At 39.9% G+C, this 21481-nt stretch overlaps 4 protein-coding genes across 6 annotated transcripts in view; 3 read left to right on the forward strand and 1 right to left on the reverse strand.

Annotated features, from left to right (window-relative positions):
• acp1 (acid phosphatase 1) overlaps window positions 1-1603 on the forward strand; it is a 34111-nt gene extending 32508 nt beyond the window's left edge. Inside the window, exon 6 of the mRNA XM_062559809.1 lies at window positions 1577-1603. Within this exon, the coding sequence (XP_062415793.1) occupies window positions 1577-1588 (12 nt within the window). The 3' untranslated portion in view covers window positions 1589-1603. The remainder of the gene's footprint in view (window positions 1-1576) is intronic.
• Window positions 1604-5292: 3689 nt separating this feature from the next.
• Window positions 5293-7717, reverse strand: tmem18 (transmembrane protein 18). Its single transcript, XM_037449434.2, has 5 exons — window positions 7255-7717; window positions 6974-7091; window positions 6267-6321; window positions 6034-6127; window positions 5293-5940 (listed from the first exon to the last, which is right to left on the reverse strand). The coding sequence occupies exons 1-5, from the start codon at window positions 7345-7347 to the stop codon at window positions 5842-5844; spliced, it is 459 nt and encodes a 152-aa protein (XP_037305331.1). The 5' UTR covers window positions 7348-7717; the 3' UTR covers window positions 5293-5841.
• On the forward strand, window positions 7124-17906 carry si:dkey-119f1.1 (Structural maintenance of chromosomes protein 6-like). Of its 3 annotated transcripts, none has more exons than XM_037449429.2 (27): window positions 7124-7141; window positions 8251-8409; window positions 8579-8708; window positions 9039-9144; window positions 9790-9926; window positions 10426-10487; window positions 10597-10677; window positions 10774-10875; window positions 11130-11249; window positions 11446-11544; window positions 11727-11873; window positions 12070-12158; window positions 12265-12429; window positions 12851-13029; window positions 13236-13437; window positions 13611-13725; window positions 14025-14185; window positions 14381-14516; window positions 14739-14819; window positions 15016-15186; window positions 15503-15640; window positions 16019-16164; window positions 16279-16404; window positions 16642-16747; window positions 17025-17177; window positions 17261-17358; window positions 17550-17906. In XM_037449429.2, the coding sequence occupies exons 2-27, from the start codon at window positions 8281-8283 to the stop codon at window positions 17641-17643; spliced, it is 3273 nt and encodes a 1090-aa protein (XP_037305326.1). In that variant the 5' UTR covers window positions 7124-7141; window positions 8251-8280; the 3' UTR covers window positions 17644-17906. The 3 variants fall into 3 exon arrangements, with proteins under 3 accessions (XP_037305326.1, XP_037305322.1, XP_037305323.1); XM_037449425.2 differs by lacking the exon at window positions 7124-7141 and adding an exon at window positions 7797-7877; XM_037449426.2 differs by lacking the exon at window positions 7124-7141 and having other exon boundaries at window positions 8209-8409.
• Window positions 17907-18169: 263 nt separating this feature from the next.
• LOC119194934 (required for drug-induced death protein 1-like) lies at window positions 18170-20753 on the forward strand. Its single transcript, XM_037449435.2, has 2 exons — window positions 18170-18547; window positions 20270-20753. Exons 1-2 carry the CDS (start codon window positions 18266-18268, stop codon window positions 20405-20407), a joined length of 420 nt encoding a protein of 139 aa, XP_037305332.1. The 5' UTR covers window positions 18170-18265; the 3' UTR covers window positions 20408-20753.
• Window positions 20754-21481: the final 728 nt, after the last annotated feature.

The following is a 21481-nucleotide window of genomic DNA, read 5'->3' on the forward strand; positions in this document are numbered from 1 at the left end:
CTTTGTCGTCCAGATAAACCATCCACAGCATCTGTTAAAGATAGAAAACTCTGTTGGATGATTTTGGTGTGGACAGGGAATACATTGAAGGGGTCATAACCAAGGAGTACAAAATGTTAATTTAGGTTGTTAGATATGCCAACATTTACATCAAAAAATGTGTGCAGTAATATATGAACCAATAATAGGAAAGAACATACAGTATGTATCGTAAGTAACACTTACATATACTTTCTTGGTAGTCAGGACTTTTCAGACCAAACACATCTGGATGAAACAAACTCTTAATTTGTCAATTCTGTTCATCTGGCTCAGTTACTGCTGGATAATAATGGCTGTAGGCAAACAGTATAATGAAATTGCTCACTATGATCTCATTGTTACTGTGTGTAGTCACACAAAGGTCCCTGAATTTAGGAGACACTGTCTGTCTTTGTGATATAAGCAATTTCCAAGGACCACAGTGGAAGACTTGGCATGATCTGCAGCTTTTTTGGATGGATGGACAGGATTTCTGTAACAGAGGGGAACAAGTCGCTGTGAAAATGGCAGCATGCATAAACAGGAAGTGATGAGAATGTTAAGGAGTACCCTGAGGAGTATGATGTTGGTTATTATCTCGCCTACATAAACATTGATCTAGTTTATGACAGATTTGTGATTGGGGTGTGCTCGCAAATCTAATGGGTTCCTTCTTGGCCCGTGTGACGTTCCTCCACCTGGCTGCGCAATAATCGTGCCAGTAGTTTTCTTGGCGGAGTAATGCTTCCCAAATCTGTTGCGCTCTTCAGCCTAAACACCTACATTTCTGGCTACACCCTTGGAGTAGCCAACCTTTTTTTTCTCCATTTGAAATCAAACCTGTTTCATTGGGAACATTTTGTGATTTTAAAACAAATGTTTCAGTAGCTATCTTTAATTTAATTTGGTTTACCGCTGTCCATTTTTATTACAATTGGATTTGTTTGATGAAACAGAATAATGGGTTTATGGCCAAGTACTTGAAGAAATCTTTCTTTGTGTTTGGTGCGTGTAATTAACAAGAACAGTGAAACAAATATAGAATATACTATTACACTACACTATTATACTATTACACTAATACAATGAGATATTTTTCAAGAGGAAAAACAGCTTAGTAGCTACTCTGAAAGCAAACTATGACGTATGAATGTGGTCATCATCCGTCTGAGTGTGTACTGTAGTAATTGATACAGGGTGATCGATAACTCTCTCAGAGTGAGTCACTGAGTTCCAGCTTTTTGAGGCCTATAGTCTGTACCCAGGAAACATATTGTATTTGATCAAATACATTGATAAAGGTTAAATGAATACAAGGTTATATGTTGTATGGATTTAAAATATATGAAAGTACATCATGCTGTGGTGATTTTACACCAGGCTTTTTATATCACCAGCATGCATAATATTTCAGATCAAATATATCCATATAATCATATGTATCACATTGACATATTCATAATTAGACACTAATTGACTCATTTATCTCTCAGCATCCGTTATGCCTGTTTTTTCCCTTCACTCTCCCTCTCTTTTCTCTTATATTGTATTACAGAGCATTGTGTGACTCACCCTGCAGAGATATGCTGCTACAGGACTCCTCCATCAGGTCAAAGCATACAGCCTTTAATCCCTTAATAGCGTTGGAATTAAACCTCCTGCCATGTAGTTTGCATTTATGTGTATTATAACACATACTAATTGCTAATAACACTCTTTAATCTAGCTGTATGCGTGTATAACATTTAGGGTGATTATTACATATGTGAAATCAATATATGGATCCATTAACTAGTGTATTTGTGTCAGCTTTATGAATTCTTCCTAAGGGGGTGTTTATCGTTATTATTCATTGAAGGCCTTCTCCTAGTGCTCCTCTTTTCTTCAGCCTTCTCCAGGATTCACCTCTCCTACACTATGTCAAGGTACGTTGTTGTATTAGAACAATTCATTCCTTAGAAGGGGATCTTGAGCTGGGATTGGGCAGGAGATGGTCGCTATTTAATCAAAGGGATTACATACTGATTCAAATTCACATTCACCCACCTACGGGCAATTCAGAGCCACCAAATGAACCTTAATGCATGTCTTTAGACTGTGTGAGGAAGCCAGAGTACCTGTAGAGAACCCACGCAGGCACAGGGAGAACGTGCAAACTTGCCTTTTAAGTTTGAATGACAAACGTGTCACCAAAAAGCTCATTTAGCCATTTAGCTGATACAAATCAACCAAAGCATTCCTTTGGGAGACATGTTTGCGGTCATCTGATTAATGTAAGTAAAGTTACTCTTTACGGCCTTTGTTCTCTACCTGAGGAAAATCTCCGGTTTGTGAGTCGCTAACCGCAATCACACCAGACTCCTTTGTTCACAACTTCCCAGTCCAGCCACTCACCACTGCAGCTGGTAAAATAATCTACTTAATTTTCAATTTTGATATTAACATCTTTAATTATCACGTTAAAGAAGCGTTTGACACAGTAAAATATATGAATGTTTGGTGTCAACACTCTAGAATCTACAATCTACATTTGAACTTGGGATGGAAGACTTGTTGTTTCGGGTCTGTTGCTCTTGGTTAAATGCACTTATTGTAAGTTGCTTTGGATAAAAGCGTCAGCTTCCAAGGGCATGAAAAATTTGAAATGTAAATGTGAAAACGGCTCTTATGAGCATAACATTGCAATAAACAAAGAATCCTGCCAAAGAGCTTCACCAGTGGATTGTACACCACAAATGTTAAGAAACACAGCAGCAGCAAACGTAAACTGTATAGAAACAGTGAGAGAGAACATTGTGTCAGACAACAAATAATTTGAGCTCATTTCCTTTCTGTGCTCAAGATATAAACTCAAAAGTGCATGATTGTTTCTGGCCAAAACAACATCTGCCTTGTCACATTCCCTCAAATGCACTAAAAAAATGCACATAGTGTTTAGCTGCACTCTCTGTCACTTCATTAAAATTAAGTTATGTGGATCCAGGCCAGACATTTGTGAGTGGGAGGATGGCTTGTAGGTGAAGTGTTGAAATGCTTTTCATGCTTGAAACTTCCACATAAATTAGTTTATTACTTTGAGTGTTGTAACTTCAGGAAATTCATCAAATGAAGTGCACCCCCCCCCCCCCCCCCCAGAGCCACTAAGGGCTCAGATATTCCCCTTTAACTGGACGAGCAGGCCAAGTGGTTGGCCCAGTAAACATGTGGAAACCTCCAAAATGTTAACTGGGCCAAAATGTCAACTTGGTTTAATTATTTAATAAGAGTAAACCAAAAGCCCAAATAAAAAGCAAAACAACCTTATCAATGAAAAAAGAAAAGACAGACAATGTATGTAAGGAAACATACATTTAAATAGACAATTGCATTCTTAAAGGTAAACAAACCATTATTACTGTTAACTTAATGAAATGCAACTTTCTACTACAATATCATCATCGATTCAATTGTGGGAGCCGGATTACAAGTAATAATATAAAATAACAAAAAGGTTTGTGGGAAATTGTTGTGACCCAGTGGTGTCTAGGAAGCTGATGGTGTAAGAAGCAAGGGAGGAACTACGCCTTCCTTAACAACAGCGAGTCCTCGGTGGAGAGCAATTTTGGGAATCCTCTCATACATTGAGGAATTTCAACTCCTTCATCATCACCACCTGCATCGGTTCATTACCATGCGAGACCATAAAACCCTGCAAAGCGTGGAACATGTGGGCTGAGCTTAATCCTGCTGATCCATAATCTATAACTCTGTGTGCCACAGTTTCCTATCTGTAAAGTTTTGGCTGCATGAGACCTGTGGGAACCGCAACTTGAGCTCCCGCGTTGACATGATTCATTTTTGATGAGCATGTCAGTTTCTGGGCAAGGATCTCAAAATGTTTCTTACACCTGTGGTGTAATACTACTGCAAAAACTATCCTCAGTGTATAACATTCATGGACATCTTTTATAAGTTTCATTGGAGGCTTTACCTGTTTTTCCAACTTGGCAGTAGACCAACTTGATTATTTATTACCCAGACTTCTTCTCCTTGTTCGTTATAGCACTCAATCTCACATTTCACCTGCCATCAGGTTCAATGAGTTGTTTCTAAGGTGCATCCAGAAGGCATCATTTCCAGATTTTTGTCACGCACGCTCTTCTCCACCTTTCAGCCTGAACGTTACGGTCACCCTCTTTCTTCCTTTCATCCACAGCGTCCCCCCCCCAAAGGACTGCAGCTAACTGGGTGTTGTGCAACATACCGTTTTCCATGTCAAAGCAGAGGAAAGCAGCCATATCTGAGATAAATCAACTATTGGCTTTGGCTGTAAAAGTGTAGCAGAGTGCATCTTTCGTTTCACAGAGAACCTTCTGAACTTGTCCGTGACCCGTTTATACTTTTATTCAAGTGTCAGGATAAGGTGAGCGGGTTGCATTAACTGAGATCTACCTAATGCAGCGGTAACATAAAGCAGTCATCTTCAAGGCAATGCCTGTGTGTCCAACAAAAGAGATGGAGCCTTGAAAAAGCGCAACACGCACCCCCAGCACCATTACAACTAACTCATTCCTCTTCCTCCCGGTCATCTAATAGCTTCCCATGATGACAAGTCTACAATGAATGGGTCCTGACAGATTAATGCATAAAAGAACACCCACACACACCATACAGCAAATGCATTCAGACAGTGCAAGTTGAAGAAAAAGGTTTCCAAAAGGTCACTGGGACCTGTGTGATGTCATTAGTTTATACTGCGCTCTAGTGGTGTAACAACATTAACTGAAACCATAGGAAGGTTAAAGCTTTGACCGCAACGCATTGCTGTAGTTCTCAGAAATAAGCAGACACCTTTCTTCATGTGGATGAATAAACTTGACTTTTTACATACATACTGTACAACAGTTTTGGTGTATATACCTTAAGTGGCATTAGTCTATTTTTAACTGTTTTGACTTCTTTTGCTTTACTTTTCAAAATAAAATGTCTTTAAAAGGCTGTTTGGTGTTAGTAAATGTCTAAATACTGCATATTCTGGGATAGAGGGATACATTTGATTTAATACACAGATATTATATGGGAATTTAATAAATCAACCATTTGGATTCCGTGCCATAACAGGCGAAGAGGGCAAAGGATTTATATGTTGAGTCTGAACTCTAGCCTTTCTTCTGCTTTCTTGCTGAAAATATTTGCTGCAGCTGCCAGCAGGAAAGGAAACAACAAGACAGACTAATTCTGGGCCCAAGTAAAGAGAGCATCACTTTTTGGATTTGAGATTAGACCACAGTAGCCTGTTGAGGATTTATTTAATAAACTATATGTCATGGCTTTCCAACAAAATGCAAAACAAATGCCGAGGCAGTTTTTTCAATAAACTCTTCCGTCACCTTAGTTAACAGATAGACCAATCATGGATTTTGGCCTAACCTGTAGTTCTCATTACATAACCAATAATGACAGCATGATAACAAAGTAATTATTTCTTCCCTTTTCCATGATCCATATAACACCCTTCTGGTATCTTACATCTACCTTGAGAGCTGCTGAAATCATGAAAGTAATTTAAAAACATGTTTTCTCAACATTTTTAAAACAACATTAAATTTAAAAAACAGTAAATTTCCTTTGGTCCGTTTATATCATGATGAAAAGTATTTTTCCATCATCTTTTCAATTTTCAAAGTCTTCACCAGAAACACCCAGTCATAACAGACATCAACGAACAATCCATTTATGGTCATAAGAAGAAATCTACCTTCTTCCTCCAAAATTCAGGATTAGCAAGGCCGATACACTGATTCTTAATGCCTCCCAATGGAGCCCATTTTGGCAGAGGAATCAGTCATTCTTCTCTCTCTTTGCTCTGCGGGCCTTTTGCTTGAGCTGTAGTGTCTTCAGCTCTGTCATAGTGGAAAATGTCCTGTACACCCACACCACCTGTCAATGCAAAACACAAACCGTCACACAACGTGTAATGTGGTTTACATTTGATCAGATGTAACAATGCTGAGGATGAACAGAAAAGCTTACCACAATTATAACTGTATTCAGCAGGAGAGGAATAGAGTACACCAAAGATATGAACATGCCCTTGGAATCAAAGTACTGGAAATTCGAAAAGGACCTGCAAAAAATAAATACAGTTCATGAAATTTTCATAATGACGGAATGAGTCCTGTTTTTGAAAAACAGAGCCTTTATATACACATTATTTGTTACATGAAAATAGCAAAGAATTAATTTTGCTGAACAATTGATCTTACCTCCAGTTCATGGCTGCAAGCTCATTTAAATATTCAGCACTGTACACCAGGCCAACTGTGAGGTAGAGATGTCAGTCAGCAAACAATACGGCCACAACAATCAGATGTATAAGGTTGTTAAACAGATCCAACAAGGTTTACAGGATTTACTGACTTTTAACTGGTTTTGAGATCTTATTCGGTCATAAGTAGGTTATAAGTAGTTGGCCTTAATGGATTTACAATGGGATGGAACTTCAAAACTACATGATAAGATAGGGAGATAGTTGGGAATAAAATACATAAAAATGGTAAAAGCATAAAATAGATGACATATTAAGTAATAAGGTGTGAGAAATATTGGTATAGGGTAAATTGACAGTACCACGCAACGCGCTTTAACAATACATGACATCATTCACACCCATTCATACACTGATGTGCCACCTGCGCCAACTAGTAACTACCATTTAAACACTGTAGTCACAGCTACAGAAGCAATGTTGGGGTTAAGGGTCTTGCCCAAGGACACATCGTCATGCGGGTTAACCGGGCCTGGGATCGAACCGCCAACCTCTGATTGGAGGACGACCACACAGTCGCCCCAGTATAGGGAAGTGTGATGGGAAATGGAAATGACCTAATATCACAACTTACTGAAAGTATTAGAAATAAAACGGTTACATTAGGGCTAGAATAGTTATTGAAGGCATATTTTATTCACTTACCCATGAGCAGGAAGTGACAAATCTGAGCTCTGTAGTACCTGCACGTAACCACGGTCAGAAACACACACACAACATGAAACACCAAGAGTCCGATCAGCCATGGCTCCGACCACTGCACCTGTGAACAGTAAATTAAAGCACACGTTGGGCAGCTGTCAGCGAAAAATAGTGAGTAGTGATGGCTTATTAAAAGGTGACATGACTATGAGCCCGGGGTAGCTAACGTTAACGGATAGCTAACTTAGCTAGCCCCTCGAAGCAGGAAATAAAATGCAACTTACAGACATGAGAAACGTCCATATGGATGTGATTCTTAAATTACTGAACTCATCGATGGGGATGGAGCTAACGTTCTTTGCTTTCTGGTCCGTCATTTTCACAAAGCCCTTCTTGGCCAAAGCTTTTGTAAACAAGTCAAGGCTGTTTGTCACAGAAGAATTACGTCATCCATGCGACGGCTACTTTTTCTTCTTCGTTGAGGTTTTACGGGGTAGTCGGTATCCACGTTGCACATACTTCCTTACTGTCTCTGCTCAGTATCCAAGTTTTTTTCAGCCGAAATGTCGTGCTGTGTTACTGTTTTTGTGCATACAAATACAAACAAACTGCTACACTAAGCGCAATTGACTTGATTATTCATTTACTTATTATACTTGCACGAAAAGACACGAAAATAAAATAAAAAAACAAACAAACACAACAGCACGGTGATTTCATATAGACGTAAAGTAAATAAATTATGTCATTAGAATAAAGTCAAATATAACCACTGCGTAACGCACATTTATTTTTGTATTCGCGTAGTCTAACAACGCGAGATTACGGCAGAAACAGTGAGCGCGAATTCGATCATCGGTCAACCCTCCCGTCCTTTCTGAGGTTGTGCAGCTGCTAGAAAACTAAAGTAGGTAAACAGTCACTTCATAAACAAACATGACAGTCCTCGCTACTTCTAACCAATACCCAGCTGCTGTCTGGCTTAATATGTTTAACGACTGTTTGGCATGTCGTCAGTTAACCGCCAAGCTAACGCTAGTTTGTAACGGCTAAAGTTGAACCCATGTAATGTTACTTAAAGTTGACGTTAACTTGCTGTTGTTACTTTCGTTTTCGTCGAACATTAGCATGCGGCCCAATCCTTTTACCGACGGGTTGCAAAAAGACAAAACAAAAGACAAACGAAACAAAGCCATTACGTAGATGATGATCAGACGTTACCAGCTATACTTTATACTTGAAAGCACGCTGTGTGCTCAGCTTCCTTTCTCCCCCCTTAGGTCGGTCGCTAGGTAACTTGGGGATCCAAGATGTCGAAAAGGAAAAGCAGCTCTGTCCCCAACCAGTTAAACAAACGGGTCAGACCCGCTGCCGAGGAGGACGTGGAAGATGAAGATGTTGCTGATGAAGAAGAGGAAGCTCTTCAAGGAAATGGAGAGGTTTGTACTGTCACTCCCACCCTGTAACGTGTATCGGAAGCTCTTATTCCTGCATGAAAGTCAATCTTTGCAGATTTTCTCCCACATAGTGTTTCATATAACGTTAACCTCTGACTGTTGTAGAGTAAATGGGCAATCAAATGCACTGTTCACCTGTGTTTGGATGCAGTGTGCTCGTGAGGTGGTGAGTGATGCCGGAATTGTGGAGAGCATCACACTGAAGAACTTCATGTGCCACTCTCTCCTCGGCCCGTTCACTTTTGGTTCCAATGTCAACTTTGTGGTTGGCAACAATGGAAGTGAGTGCAACCGTTTTCCATGATACAGGGTTAACTGAATAAAAATGCATGCCTTATTCCTATTTTAGTAGCCAGGGTTTGTCAACATCTGTCCCATCAACTATACCCCCAAATACACTGTTATGTTATGAGAAAGAAAACTCACTACATTTGTTCAATGGATTGAACATATTTCCTGTATTTTTGTAAACTTAAGTTAGGGCCTTACTCTACATCTAAGTTAACCTTCTTTCTGTCTATTTCATATACTTCTTATCTTTAATTCATTTATTTTGTTTATTTCCCCATCAAAAATATTTCTCATCTGTCCACTAACTGCTTGTATGACAGGTGGAAAGAGTGCCATTCTGACAGCTCTCATAGTTGCCTTAGGCGGAAATGCACATGCTACAAACAGAGGATTATCTCTCAAGGGTTTTGTGAAGGAAGGAGAAAGGTAAACTTTGCACCACATCATGTATTAGAGTAATTCCTTTTTGACATGCAAATTGTTGTTGTCGTTACGTGACTTGAGTTGAGGCGGACATTCCATTAAAGCATCAATTATCTATTATATTTTCTTAATGAGAGAGTAGGACTCTCAAATCCAAACATGTTTGACGTTTTGAGAAGTATCACTTGCAACGGTAACTTGTGTTAAGGGTTGCAAAGGGTTGGAAAGTTTCCAAGGACTTTGTATGGGAAATACAGCTTGGGAATTTGAGGATATTTTTTTTACCTTTTGTTTTTCAAAAGCATATAACTCGGAACATCAATGTAGTTGAGTTTGAGACGATGCAGGCTCAGCTGGACCTCAGATGCAGTTAATTGGAAACATTGTCTGCCAGAAACGTAAACGTAAAATGTTCTGTGGTTTGTTATTACCTCCATATTGACTACTTAGTAAACTGAAGCCATCATGGGGATTTCACAATTGAATTACATTTGGTTTCATAATGTTATTTTGTTTTTCAAAATTATCCCTTTTATTCCCATGGAAACTTTCCAACTTTAAATATTCCCGTAATTTTGCAACCTTACTTGTGTTATAAGTTGAATAATTTTAATTGCAATAAATGATTGTGTGTTACTCTTTCCTCAGCTCAGCCGATGTATCAATCACCCTGCGTAACAAAGGAAGGGACGCTTACAAACCCGAGGTGTACGGCCCAGCTATCATTGTAGACCTGAGAATAACACGGGAGGGGCTGAGAACCTACAAACTGAGGAGCAAAACAGGTAAAGACTTGTGAAGAGCTATCGATGCCTCTTTCCTGAAACCGAACTGTGCTTTCAATCATATGTAACACCCAAGTATTCATTTAAAATGTGAAACTCTCCAAAACATTTCTAAACCATTAATTGACTTGCCGGCAGATATTTTGGTAATAAATTCAAAATCTAAGTAAATGCTTGGTGGCCAGTCTTTTATATGTAGACATTTTTTGCTCTTCCATATGTGGGCCTATTGTGAATTATAGCAATTTGTTAATGTCGCGTTAGGGTCTGGTAATTTTTCATCAATTTCTGACATTGATACACCAAAGTATTGATTTATTGATAAGTAATGATGAGCAATGATGAATGTATTTCTATTCACAAAACAACAATAAATGGCAAAAAGCAGGAGTGAAAATAAAAGGAAAACATTTTAGTAAGCAAATAACTACTTTTGATAGCTGTCTGAAACAATATTTTTAGGGATTTAATAAACACACATAATTGTTTCCTCTTGCAGGGCAACTTGTCTCAAGCAAAAAGGAAGAGCTGTTGTGTATCCTTGATAATTTCAACATCCAGGTATAAGCTCATATGTAAATCACATACATGACAATGTTTCCTAATCTTCATTACAACAAATTGTTAATAAGTGTTATTGTATGAAGTCATTATCAGCTTTCCTCCAAAGGTCAACAATCCTGTGTCTGTTCTCACTCAAGAGATGAGCAAATACTTTCTACACTCCAAAGGAGAGGGAGATAAATATAAGGTGATTATATTAAAACACATTTAAAGAAGACTGTTTACTCATTTGCTTAATTTTAACATTCATTTTTAATTTTTTCTATTTTCATTTCTCCTATAGTTTTTTATGAAAGCTACCCAACTGGATCAGATGAGAGAGGACTTTGTATACATCAAAACAACCAAGCATGTTACAGAGGATAAAGTTGAGCAACATGGTGAAGTAAGAATCCGCTTGGTGAACATTTTCACATCATAAGCCGCTAAATACCAGGTTATGAGTTAGATATCTTCTAGATGAATACAAACACGCCTGCAAATGAATTTGATGCTCGCTAATCGCTGTATGTGTAAATAAGCCACTGTCTGCATGAAGGTGATGATATTGCAATGTTTCTAAAGGTCCCAGGTGTCTATGTTTTTGCAAGATTTATTATATTGATACAAAACTGTAGTGAATTTACATCACTGTTGCAGTGCTTGAAAGACTTAAAGCGGAAGTACCAGGAGAAAGAGGACCGCTACAAGAGCATGGCGTCTTTGGATGAAATGCACACCAAACTGGGGGACTTGCAAAGTCAAATGGCTTGGGCTTTGGTGAGATCACTTTCTCAGAGTTTCCCCCCCCTAATTTAGAATTACAACATCCTGTATTCACTCCCCCATGTTATTACGATAAAGGGTTAGTGCAGTAACTGCTTCTTAATTATTTAATAATTCTATATTATTGATAGAGGCTGACTGTTTTTTTCATGTGAAAGCAGCCTTACCCGTAGTTAATGTTACTTTGCAGGTGATCGAGATGGAGAAGGAGTTGGAGCCAATGAAAGTGAAGCTGCAGTCGGGCAGACATTCTACAGAGAAATTTGATGAGAAGGTGGAGGAATGGAAGGTATGACATTTTCTTTAGTGCTATTTTTTAATACTTAACCCTAAGATCATTTTGCGTAGTGTGTATGTTTTTTAGAATTGAATGTGTTAACTAGTAATTTGCGAACTGCGTGCATAGCCATCTTCTATCCTCTAACCTTCAACCCTCATTCTTCTCTGATATGTGTTCGTGTAATCGTGCAGAATAAGGTTGAGGAGGCTGAAAGTAAATCCAAGCAGATCCAGGAGCAATTGGAGGGGATCACACAGAAAGTCCAGGAGCTACAGCCCGAATGTGCCCAGCTTAAGGTTGAGGCCCAGCGACAAAACACTCTTCTCAAGGCTAGCGAGGTCAGAGTTCAGATAATGCATATAGCCCATTGGTACAGTCGCTTTCATAACTCTACCAAAAGCCTTAAACAATATCTTAATCACTGTATTGATTCTTTCTTTCTGTTCATCTTGTTACATTTTTAAAAGTTATTATAGTGTTGACTGTTGTGTAACTGACCAATGTTTCTAATCTCCAATTATAATTGCGAGCTAGGTGACTGTCCACAGATTCAAAGCTAACCTGAGGGACCTGGAAAAAGACAAGGATCAGTTAACCTCACGAATAAATGATCTTAAGTTGAGGTATGACCTCATTTAACTTCATATTGACTGTTGAATTCAAGTTAATGCATGTGTTCTTTTTGTGTTGACTTCCCTGCTATCTCTTTTTTTTTTTTAACGCCTGTAGCATCAGTCAGACATCAGGAGCGGAATGCCAGGCCAGGGCAGAGCGCATGGAGCAGATAAAGGCTGAGCTTGAAAGCATGAGTCACCAGATCTCCACTTTCGGCCAGCAGATTGACCAGTATCAGCATGCCTGCAACCGTGCCAAGGAAGAACAAGGAAAGATGAGGTGGGGACCTAAAACTGGGCGTTGAAGACAAGTGAATGTGCGCAGAATCAGAAAGGGTTGGTTGGAGAAACCCCACTCTGTGCTTGACAGTTGGAGTTAAGCTGTAATAAATGTATTGGGGCTATTGGATAAGAATACATTATCATTCACGAATACCATTATGTGATTTCATAGCTTTTCGTTTCTGTCAATGCTTCTGAATAATTCTGCCAATTCAAAAGATTACCAATTTTTCAGTTTCAGATAGCTCTAATAAGTCTAAGCGATAGGCATTGAAACATTGATGTTTGGAGCAACCCAAATTATTATTTTTTTAAACTATTTTGGCTCTTTGAAAACCAATTAAAAATGTATTCATCTGCTGGATAAATACGGCAATGGAATCATGGCAACAGTAACACCCAGCCCCCTCTGTCCTCAGGAGAGAACAGGACGTGCTCCAGCGGTCCATAGAGGCCAACAGAAGGAACATGCAGACGATGGAGAGCAGTCGGTCCAATCGGCTGCGGCGTTTCGGAGAGCACATGCCGGGGCTCCTCAACGCCATCCAGGAAGCTCACAGGAAGGGCCAGTTTAAGCACAAGCCTCGGGGGCCTCTGGGTAAGACTGCCCACTCGTTCTTTACTGAAAATGTGTATGTTCATTGCCTGACTCCTTCATGCATAATAAGCATAATGAGACCGTGTAAAACAAATAAATGTAAATGTATTACAGATGTGCTCTTTTTTTCAATGAAGGCTGACCAATTTAATACCTCCACAAATTCCAAATTTCTTTTTTTAAAAGCAATATGTGTTTTTTTACAGGGTACCTAATTAGCCTGAAGGACCCAGAGTTAGCCCTGGCTGTGGAAGTATGTCTCAAAGGGCAGCTGCAGGCCTTCACTTGTGATAACCATGAGGACGAGCGGGTGCTGCAGAGCCTCATGTCCAAAATGTTTCCAACTGGCCGTAGACCTGCCATCATCACAAGCAATTTCCTTCCAAAAGTCCATGATACAAGATCGAGGTGAAGCCAATATTCACAAAAACGACTGTTTAATAACTAGTCCAGTTTTGACTATTGCATTTCCTTGAAAAAACACAGTTTTATGTCCTTTTAACACAGCTTTGTTTTAGTTGGTCACTTACTTGCATGAATTATTGCTTAAACAATGTTTTGTTTGGTTCTCTTTCTTTCAGGGCCGTCAATCACCCTGAACACCCCTCCGTGCTTCAAGCTCTAGAAATTGAAGACCCGGTTGTGGCCAACTGCTTGATCGATCAAAGGAATATCGAGAGCATTCTACTAATTAAGGTGAAAATGATTCACAAGAAAGGAAATGTTGCAGTAACACAAGCAGTGCTTGACATGATCTCGTTTTCTCACCAGTTTCTGTAGCTATGTCTGATCTCACAATGTTATTATCAACAACATACAACGATGTACTATACTATCACAACATACAATCCTGTACTATGTCGTGCACACTAATTTAGGTATGTGAAGCTATGTTTGACATCCTACAACTCCTGATGGAAGTTGAGAAACAACATGGTATTGGTTCAGGCATTGACAAGTCTTTTCTTCTTGGTTTTTCACTTTTGGTGGCGTAGAATCGTACAGAGGCTCGAAGAATCATGCAGGGCAGAAACCCTCCTCAGCACTGTAACCAGGCCTTTTCCAAGGAGGGAGATCAGATCTTTACCAACCGAAATTACACTGCTGAGCAGACGAGAGCCAACTACCTCTCGGGGGATGTGGAGGAAGAGATCAGGTGTGTGTCTTTTATTTGTCTCTTGTTGTTGTTATGTACACTTCATCTTGCTTGCTGTATGTAGAATGGCTGTGTTTAGATAATACTCATGTTTGGATTCAAATGTTTTAAAATACATGTGAGGACAGGAATTAGTTGTAAGAAATGCTTCTGTTTTAAGAACTTCTGTCTCCTGCTCCCTGTCTTTACTGCCAGGCACTTGCAGAGGGAGATGGAGAACCAGAAAGCTCAGGCATCTGGCTTCCAGCAACAGATGAGAAAGCTTGACGATGTCATCAAACAGAACGAAGGGCTGCTGAAAAGAACTCAAGTAGAGCAAAGGACTACCAAAGTAAACCATCACCGCTAATACACAATTATCCCAAATAATAGACAGATCATTTTTATGTCAGATTTGACATGCCAGTTAAATACATACAATTGAACAGACATTTCAAATCCATGCATTAACATTAAACGTGAAAAAAATGTTTGATCAAACAAGAATTACAAAATCAAATTTCTAATGCTTTACAGGGATATATTTTAATGAATTTGTTTATTTCTTTTCCAGGACAAGGCCACAAAGCTACAGCTGGAGCTGACAGATCTACAAAATATGGAAGAGCCCCAGTCAGAGGATCTCAATCCCCTGGTCTGTGCAGAACACATCACATAATCAACCGCAATGGACTTGCATGTTATTTATCTCAGTGGATACCCATTGGAAAGAAAATATGAAATATTGACTGAATGAAACATCCCACATAACTACACATCAAGTCAGCAAAATGTTTGCAATCAGCTCTGATGTCCTAAGGAAATGTGCTACTGTCACCACTCCACTACAGGAGGAAGATCTTCAAGAGATTGTATCCAAGATCTCGTCCAAGCGTGCAGAGTACGATAAGGCCCGTGCTCAGATGGCTGAGGTGAAGGCGTCCTATGAGAAGGCGGAGCAGGAGTACAAGCAGCGCAAAGAGCAGATCAACACTGTGGCTGAGGATGCAGAGCCGGTCAAGGTAATATGGAGACCAACCCCAGGTTCAAAATGTTAGCGTCCAGTCAGAATCAACTTCTATTGTTGCTTGATTTTCTAAATCAAGTCATTGTCGAGAAAGACACACGATGAATTTACCAATGCAGTTGAAACAGTTCTTTATTGGATATTTGTTAAAGTCATTACAGAAAAAACATATGCCCAAACTTTACTTACTTTACTTAATTTGCTTCAGCTGAATAAATTAATAAATGTGTCCAACAATTGCATTTGGTGTAGTAGTGGGGGAAGCTCACGTGGTGTCTTTTGGTTTGCTCGTCCTTTTTGTCACTCTACAGGAGGAGCTGAATAAGGCTGATCAGGAGGTCATGAAGTGCAAGCATCACAAAAAACACTACGACGAGAAACGCAGTGCCCACCTCCGAAACATACAGGCCCTTGAAGCCAACCAGGAAAGCAAAGAGCAGGAACTACAGGTGTGGCATACTGAGATACCAGGGGTACTGGATGCAAATGTCCTCATTGCATCCATTGACCTTAAGCAAACTAAACACCAACATTACTTGTTGGCAAGGGCACTCAACTGGTAGGCTGTAATTCCAGTTTTAAACCAGCAGGGGGAGTTGTCTGCTTTCAGTAGAAATGGTGTAGGTTGTAGAACCAAACTGCAACCCTGACATCAGAGAATTACTTTTTACAGACCCCACTTTACTTTTTGGTTTCTTTTGTGGCATTTTGGATTTTTTTTTTTTTTTTTTCAGAGTAACTTGTTTTTCTGGTCAGGTTTGTGTACACCATGTTATCGGCTGCATTGAATCTCAAAAACCAACGGTTTCTTTCACTCTGCCGTTCAGAAATCTGTGGCGAAGGCTACAAAAATCTGTCCAGAGCGGATGGAAGTAAAACGAACAGCCAGGAGTCTAGACAGCGAGATCAGCCGTCTCAAGGTGAAGATCGCTACCCAGCAGGAACATCAGGGGGACCGCGAGGACGTTGTCAGGTATGTCACACCGACCGGGGTATCCCATGACAGTGCAGTGACTGAATGGGTGTAAGCATTGGTCTTGTCTTTACACTACTACAAACATCTGTCTCACCTTCCTCCCATGTTTAGGCAATATCATGAGGCTCTGGAGAGCTACAAGAACATGGCAGAGCAAATGAAGTACCTCAACAGCTTCATCAAAAGTCTCGATAGTGTCATGAACCACAGACTCCAGGTGTATGCTGATCTCAGGAGGTGAGATGTTTGCATTGTGTCCAGGAAAATTACCTTTACACTGCACGTGCTATAGAAAGTGATATCAAAAGCTCTTTCATTCACTTCATGAATATATATATATATATATATATAATATATTTACATTGACAAAACCTAGAAAAAGGGGAATCTGTTAATTGTGACACTAGTTTCTTTGTGCGCTCCCTGATTTATTATCACTTCTATGATATGTTCATTCGTTGTTTTTCTCTGCAGGTTCCTCTCGGCCCGCTGTAAATACTACTTTGATAGCATGCTGGCCCAGAGAGGATACACTGGAAGTATGACCTTTGACCACAAGAATGAAACCCTCTCCATCTCGGTAAGACCACACTTGAGCACCATTTTCCCCTCAAACAATGTTCGTTACATTGAATTATTCCATTCACACGAGGAGAGGCAGGAGTGTTCTTTTCAGCATTTGGTCCATTAAAATAAATCAAACTATATAGCAGCAGGGGGAGAAGACCAGAAGAGAACATGTTGAATGTTTTCATTGATTATCATTACTCTTAAAAACCAAAGACATGGCTGCTACAGCTTCTCAGCCAGATGGTTTAAAATTAAATCATTCTGATTTTTCCTCCATTCTTCTGCAGGTGCAGCCAGGCCAAGGAAACAAGGCCGACCTGAGTGACATGCGCTCTCTGTCCGGGGGCGAGCGCTCCTTCTCCACTGTTTGCTTTGTTCTCTCTCTTTGGGCCATCACCGAGGCGCCTTTCCGCTGTCTCGACGAGTTTGATGTTTACATGGTAACAAGAGACCGCTTGTATTGACATTGTGGGTTTTGTGAGAACAAGAGTTCCCACTGCTTCTAATTATTGTTGGGTTTTAGGACATGGTGAACAGAAGGATATCAATGGACATGATGCTGAAGGTGGCTGCTGGTCAACGCTACAGACAGTTCATCTTCCTGACTCCACAGAGCATGAGGTACCACTCACGCAACATTGTTTATCAAACCAGTTAGAAGACTTGATTATAATTTATTAAAATTAAATGAGATTCGATGATTTCTTTGGGATTAAGACCATGGGACTTTAGCATGCTGCTTAGTTTCTGTGAGAAAAAGCATCAAATACTTGACCTTCAAGGCACTCCCATCTTCTTCTTTGTTGTTTCAGCTCTCTTCCAGTGAGTAAAATCATCCGCATCCTCCGTCTCAAGGATCCAGACCGTGGCAACAACACACAAAGAAGTCAGGACGAGGAGCATTAGTAATCCTATTGCCAATCTGGTTTCAGTCAGAAGATTACTTCTCTCAGGGAACAAAAGAAATAATTTTAGTTTGATATTCTGTTTATGTTTTGTACTAGAACACTGATACAAGTTTATGTTGTAAGCTTTGTTACACAATCCACTGTTTCAAGGGGCAGAATTTTGACGTCCCCTGCCAATTGTTAAAATGGCCTCAAACGGTCACGTTGAAGAGTTGTCTTTCATAAGAAAATATTAAACAATTCATTAAACCAAATCGAGACAAATGCAGTGTTTGTGTTTTGTATCCATCAAAGAATATTTCAGAACACCTCCAGTCTAACGGGGGGTCAATGTTCAAGTAGCTTTTCTATTATCTCTCTATTTAACAGGACAGTGAGCACACACATTTCTTTTATCCGTATGTGAATTTAAACATTAACTTAAAATCCCATCAAGGTCCCTCTTGTGACGAAGAGTTTGCACCTTTAAGGGCTCTGTGCCAAATCCTCCACACAAGTCTGTCCCCTGAAATGCACTTCCTCTGATCCACATAACATCTGCTGACAGCATACCGGACCCCCCCCACTCCCCCACAGGGAATAAGGTACTTTTTATCGCAGAGCTTTGACAAGCAGACAACATGAAGCCTAAATCTCTTCCATCGGGGTTGTTCGACGGAAATTCTGCATCGGTTGAAAAACTGAACGTGCGAGCGGCAAAGTATCACCGGCATGTGGATGACCAGGAGAGTCCGTCTCACTCGGCAGCAGATGACAGCGGACAAAACGAGAGGTGCCACAGAGAAGTTCACTTTGCCTTTCTGCCGGAGAGGTACGAGCCGCTGGTGGATGAGGAGGCGCGAGTCACGGCAAAAGAAGACAAGAAGAAAAGGAAGAAAGCAAAGTACAAAAAAGTCAAGAAGGTTGGTGTTCTTTCCATTTTCTTGAAATTGTTGAGATTCAATGAACATTGAACGTCTGTTTGTACCTTACCAGCTTCACTGTGATTAAGTTAAAATCACAGATGCTTTCATCATGGCAATAGTCAGCCTCAATCAAATTATTTTAATAAATGAATTTTTGAAAAACTGAACCGGAATTTTGAATTTGATCCACACAAATCTCCAGCCACCGTTATGCTACAAGTAGTTCCAAAAATATCTAACATGCTTTTCATCATTTATTTTCTACTGCATAATTTGCCATTTGTTCTGTAATTATTGAGGTCATAACTAGCTTCTGAGCTCACAAATCACCAAGGTCTGCCATAGCTGAAGAGATGAAATATAAGTCATGAAAAAACTGCTGCTCAAAATTCACTTTCTTATACCTGGTGTGCTCTGGGAAAGTTTGTAATTAGGGTTCACTTTTTGAATAGTTCAATTGATGACGGATGATCGCAGTCTGCAGAGACAACATGTGAGTTCCTCAGAAGCAGCAGTGCTCTGTTCACTGGACACGTTGCTTTATGATCTATACAAACCATGACCTCCAAAAACATAATAAATGTCTATTGGTTACCAGGTAATCTTTGTTTTGTATTAAACATTAACAGTGGGTCGTGTTGTCAACGATAATGTTTTTATTGTATTTTTTTTAATACTTTTTTACATTATCGTACTTTGGTATTTAACCCAGCACAAACTTGTGGATACCAACATGGATATATAGTTTAATTTATTGGAGTCACATTTACACACTACAATGACTACAGTGATTTTGAATTAATACAGTATATTCCTTGTGTGAAGAACTCTGGAACCACAAGGTCAAAATCTACCAGTGGTTGTTACAGGTTATTGAATTATTGCTGATTTTTGCAGGTTTTTATCTAAACTGCAGTCAAAGAGTGAAGATGACCTTTACCCTACAAATCCTCACCAGTCCCTATTGGTTATAATGACTTAATCTGTGATTTATATGGAAATGTCTTGTGAAGCGTGCTCACAACTTACATTGATACAATATTTCTATCAGTTGTATGGTATTCATATTCATAGTGAGCAGTAACAGACTTTTGTTTCTGTTTTTAATGGTCAGAATGTCAGATAAGCAGCTCATACATTACTCAATACATTACTCTACCTAATCAGGGGTCATCAACCAGCTTTTTGGAGGTAGGTTTAAGCACTATTATTATGTAGTTAGTTTGGTACTTGCCTCACTAATCAGTTTGAAGTTTGAATATTCTATTCTATTGGTGAGTAGAGTCATTTTAACATAATCCACTGAGGAACTAAGATTGTTTTTGCTCCAACATCCTGTTTCCGCTTCAGCCGGTCCGAGCCTTCCTGTTTGAACAGCAGACAATAGTGTTGGCTGGGCTTTCTGTTTACATTTTATTTTCCATAATTAGAGACTGCACCTCTCCTCCTGTGGTGACATTGTTCTACAGCTCCACATGAGCAGGTTTCCCCCCTGAATTTGTGTCAACTCTTAATTCCCTTATTGGTTTACCCTAATTCTGTCAGTCATTCCTAGTCTAAGACACTGATCATTGCAGCTGAATTATGTGGGAATACAGGTGGAAATGATATGGTTTTGTGGTTAAATTCCCCCATGAATCCTGCTCTGAAGGATTACTGCATTATTGTCCGAGTGTGCAGAGTTAATGATTCACCCATAAATTAATGTTTGTCTTACAGAATGTTGGGAAGGCCCTGCGCTGCACCTGGAAGTGTCTGAAGCTTGGTCTGTACAATTTTGCCCTGGGCTACTCTACTCCAATATCAATGGCTGCTGCTTTTGACCCTGACTTTCACCGAAGCAGAAACACAACCTGAGCCCAGCCACGTGCACCTCCTCTGCAGCCCCATGCCGGTTAGCGAATGGACACAGAGCAAATACTTTTTATCTGTTTAGGATGTTTGAGTATTTGGAATCACATGCAATGAAAATATGCGTATTATGCTGATGACACGATGAGGTGGCCTCTGTAACTGCTGATAGTTTGACTTGTCACGCTATTTCCTTCCTAATAATATTTATAATACTCTAATCTTAAATCTGTGCTTCTCAGTGTGACATTTTGATTTTTATCAATCATATACATACATAGACCGGATTTGAAGGGAAAATAATCAGTTAAATCTCAAAATCAGAGATGGACTCTACATTTTGACATAATACATACACTCACCGGCCACTTTATTAGGTACACCTGTCCAACTGCTCGTTAACACTTAATTTCTAAGCAGCCAATCACATGGCGGCAACTCAGTGCATTTAGGCATGTAGACATTGTCAAGACAATCTCCTGCAGTTCAAACCGAGCATCAGTATGGGGAAGAAAGGTGATTTGAGTGACTTTGAACGTGGCATGATTGTTGGTGCCAGAAGGGCTGGTCTGAGTATTTCAGAAACTGCTAATCTAGTGGGATTTTCACGCACAACCATCTCTAGGGTTTACAGAGAATGGTCCGAAAAAGAAAAAACATCCAGTGAGCGGCAGTTCTGTGGGCGGAAATGCCTTGTTGATGCCAGAGGTCAGAGGAGAATGGCCAGACTGGTTCGAGCTGATAGAAGGGCAACAGTGACTCAAATAACCACCCGTTACAACCAAGGTGGGCATAAGAGCATCTCTGAACGCACAGTACGACGAACTTTGAGGCAGATGGGCTACAGCAGCAGAAGACCACACCGGGTGCCACTCCTTTCAGCTAAGAACAGGAAACTGAGGCTACAATTTGCACAAGCTCATCGAAATTGGACAATAGAAGATTGGAAAAACGTTGCCTGGTCTGATGAGTCTCGATTTCTGCTGCGACATTCGGATGGTAGGGTCAGAATTTGGCGTCTACAACATGAAAGCATGGATCCATCCTGCCTTGTATCAACGGTTCAGGCTGGTGGTGGTG

The sequence above is a fragment of the Pungitius pungitius genome, chromosome 20, assembly GCF_949316345.1.
Source record: "Pungitius pungitius chromosome 20, fPunPun2.1, whole genome shotgun sequence".
In the NCBI taxonomy this organism is placed as follows: domain Eukaryota; kingdom Metazoa; phylum Chordata; class Actinopteri; order Perciformes; family Gasterosteidae; genus Pungitius; species Pungitius pungitius.

Excerpts from the sequence above, each read along its gene's own strand:
- LOC119194934 (XM_037449435.2), top strand. The coding sequence starts at position 18,266 with ATGAAGCCTAAATCTCTTCCATCGGGGTTGTTCGACGGAAATTCTGCA. Across the intron at positions 18,548-20,269 it reads AGTACAAAAAAGTCAAGAAG|AATGTTGGGAAGGCCCTGCG; the intron begins GTTGGTGTTCTT and ends TTTGTCTTACAG.
- tmem18 (XM_037449434.2), bottom strand. The coding sequence starts at position 7,347 with ATGACGGACCAGAAAGCAAAGAACGTTAGCTCCATCCCCATCGATGAG. Across the intron at positions 7,092-7,254 it reads TATGGACGTTTCTCATGTCT|GTGCAGTGGTCGGAGCCATG; the intron begins GTAAGTTGCATT and ends TACTGTTCACAG. Across the intron at positions 6,128-6,266 it reads CTTGCAGCCATGAACTGGAG|GTCCTTTTCGAATTTCCAGT; the intron begins GTAAGATCAATT and ends TATTTTTTGCAG.
- si:dkey-119f1.1 (XM_037449429.2), top strand. The coding sequence starts at position 8,281 with ATGTCGAAAAGGAAAAGCAGCTCTGTCCCCAACCAGTTAAACAAACGG. Across the intron at positions 11,874-12,069 it reads CTCTTCTCAAGGCTAGCGAG|GTGACTGTCCACAGATTCAA; the intron begins GTCAGAGTTCAG and ends ATTGCGAGCTAG. Across the intron at positions 15,641-16,018 it reads GCAAAGAGCAGGAACTACAG|AAATCTGTGGCGAAGGCTAC; the intron begins GTGTGGCATACT and ends TCTGCCGTTCAG.